We start from the raw sequence: 5,945 nt of genomic DNA, 5'->3' as shown, positions 1-5,945 counted from the left end.
GCGCCTGGAATACAACGGAGGCTCTGCGGGGCCAAGCCATGGGCGGGCGTCCCCTTCTGGCCGATCATCTCAGCGCCGACGCCGTGCCTGGGGCCTCCGCCCTCGCACGCTGGTGCTGTCGGCCCAGGAGCCTACCTGGACCTAGCCGGCAGCCGCGCAGTCCCCGCGGTACCACGCGGCCCCGCGACCTGCACGCCCACAGCTCACTCGCCCCTCCCCACGCCCAGCGCGGCTGCGGCGGAGGGGGTGGGTCGGGGGCGGGAGAAGACGCAGGCGAGAGGAAATCGGCGGCGCGACGCCGGCCGCCCATTGGCTGCCTCGTCCTGGGGCCAGAAGCCCCGCCTCTCTGGCGGGGGTCACGTGATCCCTTTCAAAGATGGCCGCCCTGTTGTTTTGATGAATAATACTTGGTCGGGCGAGGGGGTAAGAGTAGGGGTGCTCTTCCAGCCAGAGCATCGCGAGTCCAGTCCTCCCCCTCCCCGCTGCCCGGGTTCCGGCGTGGAGGCGGGGCGTGGCCGGCCTGCTTTGGGAGGGGAGGGGCTTTCCCTTTCAGTGCTAGGCTCTGCCTGGGCGGCTCTGGGGTCGCCTTACCTCGGGGCATCCACTCTGCAGTCGAACAGTTCCCGCCGGGGCCAAAGGGTAGGAAGGAGACCCGGATCTGCTGGAGGAAGCGCAGCTGCCGTGCCACCACCACGAAGACACAGCAGGCTTGGGGCACGAGACGAGCTGGAGACCGAGCTCCCTAGCCTGGGTAACCTGGGAAGCAGAGGGTAATAAGTGGCGCCTTAAGATAGCCCTGTAGCAGCAGCAGTGGCGGCCAAAGGAGGCTGCTCAGGGTACAAGCAGCTGTAGAAGTCTCTGGGGCTATTGGAGTGGCCGACGCCAAGGCAGTTCAGTGCCTCTCGTGTTCTTATTTTTTAACCTCTGACTATGCAATTCTGAAACCTCCCCCATTCGGGGGACCAGACAGCCCGAGAGACACCTTCCACTCTCCTCCCGCCCCGGTCTCAAGAACAGAAGGATCTCTCCCTAACGCCTTTCACCATTAAGAGGAAAGCGATGGAGGAGCTGAGCGCTGACGAGGTGAGGAGGTTGGGGGACACCTTAGGAGATTAGTTGGCAACTCTTTGGCCCTTTGGACAGGGATGATATTGTGCCAGTGGTGCATGGTCTTTGGGCTTGGAGAAGGAACGGAGATGACATTTTCCCAGAATAAAATGAACCCCCGAGTGGGTGTCGGTTGTATTCTCTAATATTCCCTTGCCCTCTTTCTTCATTCCGAACTCCATTTGCTGCTTTTGGAGTCGTTTAGGGTCTGAAGAAGAGGAGAGAGCATATTGAGGCGTTCAGTCCTTTCTTCAGGGTATTTCAGCAAGAAGGGCTTAGATGTACATCAAGTTAAATGTATGTCTGCGCGTGCCCGTGCGTGCGCTCCCTCCTTACTGCAGTGATTTAAAGAATAATTTTGGATGGAATCAGAATGTATGGATGTATTTTTTAAGAGAAGTATTTGAAAACCTAAGTATGTGTGGCTTCTTCATTGTATAAGTTGATGAAGCATACGTTTGTGTTTGGGGGTGGCCTACACACAGATTCTTTGATATTTAACCAAATATGTATCTCCTCCATAGCTTAGTGAATCCCAGTTAAATTCTAGTAATTTAATGGACCTCGAAGGACTTCTGGCATACTGCTCTTTAACTCTGCCTTTTGTCCCTTTCAAACTTGTGTTTTGCTGTAGCACACACGGAACAACAAGCAAATGGAAGTGGATGACTTTGTAAACTACCCCCGTTATCATTTTTGAAGGCGTCTTACAGATTCCCTTCTTGAAGTCTTAAAGATTATTTAATAAGATTGTCATAAAAACAGTGGCAATTAGGGCACAAGGAATTTCCTGTGATTCTGACTTTTCCCTTCCTTTTTACAAATTGGGAGCTTCCCTCTCAGGACCCCTGCTGGCCTCCCTCCCTTCACCTACCTCCTCATTTCTTCCACTGGTTCATATAAAACTTCCCTACAAGACCATGAAAGCAGTCATCCCTCAACTTGGTTGTACTATAATATCCCATGCTTTAGTTTTAGCTACAGAGTGGTGAATACGTTTACTTAGGGACTAAAATTCTCTAGGGATTGGGGCATGCAAGTAAGTGGTGGGTTAAGGGTCAGGTAGGAAAAGAAGCAAATAATTGTGTTGGTTGTGATACTTGGCCTTTTGGAAAGTCAGGATTGCACATTCTGTGTTATTGACTTCGTTTTCTCAAACAAATCAAGATTGTAATCTTAAATTAGAATATTGAGTAGTTTTCATTCAGGTAGGAACTGTCAGAGTTATTCTTAGAGGCACGTTGTTTTATGTAGTTTTTAAGTGTCCCCACCCCTTTTTTTCCTCTACTATTTTAACAGGTAATTTCTCTTAAGGCAACGAGTTTCTGTTTTTTAGTAGTCCTTTATTTTCTTAACATACTCTAAATTGTCCCTGGTTTAGAAGTTTTTACTTGCGTTTATGCCAATAACTTGTTTTCGAACTAATAAAGCATAGAGACCAATTAAAGATACTGTATCTTTGAACTGTGGCTCTTCACTTTAGCCAGTTCTTGAGGAAGGTGTAATTTTTGTGACCATATAAGGAACAAATGTAATTATTGTGGAGGAGATAGGACAACATTTTTCTAGGTCAACAGAATATTAATCTAAATGTGAAAAATTAAATTCACTAATGTAAGATCAATATAAACTTAAGTTCAACAAATTAGTTGGTCTAAACACAAAGGGATAGTTCAATAATTGGTAATTTTACTCTCAGCAGAACCTAGAACAAATCTTGGAGGACACAAATAAGGTGTTGGTTTTTTTCTTTTTTTTTTTAATCAATTTTCTTTAATTCTGGGATTAGATGAGCAGTTCTCAACAGAGACATTTCCAAGTTTGTGCCTTTGTATTGTCACTCTCTTGGTTGAAACTTGTGTCACAGATGTAGTAAGTGACATTTGTTTGGTTAGAAAACGCATTTATGTTACTGAAAACTCATACATCTCAGAATAAAAACAGGCAAGACAGTGATCTTTCACTCTAAAATAGGAAATTAGGTAAGGCAGAGTTTCCTGTTTTACCAAAATGAAAATGTATGAGAATACAGTCCATGAAAAATAGAGGCTGGTATAACAGGACTAGTAGCTCTAAACGATTTTACGTTCTGGGCACTTTTTGGCATCTCTCCTACTAGATCACCTTGAACTCTTGTACTTTTTTCCTCTTGTACTTTCTAAGCCGAGCACTTCATTAACTTCATTGCTGTTTATTATTTGTATAGCACATCACAGTGAGTTCACCGCTCTATAGATCAACAGATCCGTGACTAAGTTCCTTCTCTTCAGGAACCTACATTCCAAAGCATCATTATGTACATTGTATGCATTCTGTACCCTGCTGATGTGTTGTTTTTCATGTACCAAAATGATGCTATGAGTAGTGCAGGTATTTAAAACTGTTTATCAGTTGTGATGAAATTGTGTTGAAATGATTTGCCTTATTTTTTTTTTTTTATGCTAAATCTTTTTTATGACCTAGTTCATCCTCAAGATGGCTGGCTGGGATTCAGGGTGTGGTCAAGGTTTCAGAAAAGTGTCAAGTCTTCTTTCTGAAATGTAGGATATGTGATCTTGGATTTTTTTAGCCATGTGCTTTGAGTGGAAAGGGACCCACATGTATTAACAGCTTTAGAAGCCAGCTCTGTGCCAGGCACTTGGCAACCATTGTCTCGTTTGATAAAACAGTGCAATCGAGAAGTGCCTTCAATTTTCCTTATTTTATAAGGGAGGCAACTGAGATTCAGGTTAGGTCATTTGTCCATAGTGACCTGGCTTAGAAGTGACAGTTGGAATTCACACCCAAGGTTCCTGATCTAAAAGCTCTTTTTACTACAGTTTAGTACTTAACGACTGGCAATAAAATGTACCGCAGCTTCTTTATAAATATCCTACTTACATGCTTGATTTGCATAGTTTTTCTATAGAAGTGTTGTTTTTCATGAATGCATTCATGATATAATCAAGTTTGTAGTCTTTTGGCACTCTCATCACGCTCCTTCAAAATTGTTCACTCAACAAACATTTTTTTTTTTTAAGATTTTTATTGGGGAATTGGGGGGATGGGAACAGTGCTGGGAATTGGGGGAAGGGGAACAGACAAGTTGCTGTCNCTCTGAGCAACAGCGGTTCGAGTCTCGGCCTGAGCTGAGCTGCCGCTGAGCTGCCAACAGGTGGCAGGATGGCTCAGCTAAAAAAAAAATTAATTTAATTTAAAAAAAGAACCACTTTGTTAAAAAAAAAAAATGAACAAAGGACCTGAATGGATATTTGTCAAAAGATGATACACAAATGGCTAATGAACACACAAAAGTATGTTCAACATCAGTAGCTCTTAGAGAAATGACAACAAAATCACAACGAGATACCACTTTACATCTATTAGTATGGCTATAATTAAAAAAGAAAGACAATAACAAGTGCTGGTGAAGATGTAAAGATATCAGAAAATTTATACATTGCTGGTGGGAATGTAAAATGATGCAGCTGCTTTGGAAAACAGATTGTCAAGGTGCTCAAAAAGTTAAACACAACACAGTAATTCTCCTTCGAGTTATATACCCAAGAGAAATGAAACCCTATGTCCACACAAAAACTTGTACATGAATGTTCATAGCAGCATTATTCATAATAGCCAAAAGGTGGAAACAACCCAAACGTCCATTAACTGATGAATGGATAAACAAAATGTGGTCTATCCATACAGTGGAATATTATTTGGCATTGTATGGAAATAAAGTACTGGTGTATGCTACAACATGGATCAACTCTGAAAACGTACGCTAAGTGAAAGCTGCTAGACAAAAAAAGGCCATATAGCGTAAGATTCCATTGATATTAAATGTCCAGAATAAGCAAACCCAGAGAAAGAAAGTAGATCAGTAGTTGTCCAGAGGGAGGAGAGGGGAGGATGGGGAGTGACTGTTAATAGGTATCCAGTTTCTTTTTTGGGGTGATGAAAATGTTCTGGAATAAGTGGTCACTGTTGAACAACTCCGAATACACTGACCATTGTACACTTCAAACAGGCGAATTGCATGGTATGTGAATTATATGACAGTAATGATGTTTAAAAAATGAAGTGAGCATGGTAACATCAATGTCACCAGGAGTCCAAATTCTGGCTTACACAGAATTCCTTTCCTGGAGAGCAGATCATATGCAAAGCCAGCAGTGGTCTAATTTTACTCACAAATTCCTTACATATCTGAGCTGTCAGGTTACTATTTTAAGCACACACACACACACACACACACACACACACACAAGATTACCTTTTAATTCTGGAATATAATCTTTAAGATTATGGGTTCAGTAGACCATCCAGTATGGTATATTCTTGTATGTGGCAAAATCAGGAATTACATGATAGTTGTGTTGACATTTCGATTTGTACATTATAAAATATTTGTATTTTTCAGAGAACAGATTTGTGATTGCCAAGGGAGGGTGAAAGGGTGGGTGACACGGGTGAAGGTAGTCAAAAGGTACAAACTTCCAGGTATAAGGTAAGTCCTGGGGATGTAATGTACGTAGTACTATAGTATGGGGACTATAGTTAACAATACTGTATTGTATATTTAGAAGTTGTAAGAGGATAATTCTAGTTCTCATCACAAGAAAAAAACTGTAACTAAGTGTGCTGATGGAAGTTAACGAAACTTATTGTGATAATCATCTCGCAATATATACGTACATCAAATCATTATGTTGCACACCTAAAACTATATTCTATGTCGACTATATCTGTCAAAAAAATTTGTATTCTTGACTAGATGAGGATGGTTTCTTTTCATGGACTCCAAAACTCATATATATATATATATATATATATATATATATATATATATATATATA

General features: G+C 42.1%; 1 protein-coding gene across 4 annotated transcripts in view; it reads left to right on the top strand.

Moving 5' to 3' along the window:
- The first annotated feature begins 357 nt into the window (after positions 1-357).
- UBE4B (ubiquitination factor E4B) overlaps positions 358-5,945 on the top strand; it is a 135,991-nt gene continuing 130,403 nt past the window's right edge. For all 4 annotated transcript variants that reach the window (XM_019639778.1, XM_019639776.1, XM_019639777.1 and 1 more), the window contains exon 1: positions 358-1,083. In XM_019639778.1, coding sequence (XP_019495323.1) covers positions 1,060-1,083 — 24 coding nt within the window. In that variant the 5' untranslated portion in view covers positions 358-1,059. The remainder of the gene's footprint in view (positions 1,084-5,945) is intronic.

Source organism: Hipposideros armiger, unplaced genomic scaffold (assembly GCF_001890085.2).
Source record: "Hipposideros armiger isolate ML-2016 unplaced genomic scaffold, ASM189008v1 scaffold_46, whole genome shotgun sequence".
Taxonomy (NCBI): Eukaryota; Metazoa; Chordata; class Mammalia; order Chiroptera; family Hipposideridae; genus Hipposideros; species Hipposideros armiger.
Note: the sequence above shows the minus strand (reverse complement) of the source record. Positions and strands in the feature narration are given on the sequence as shown.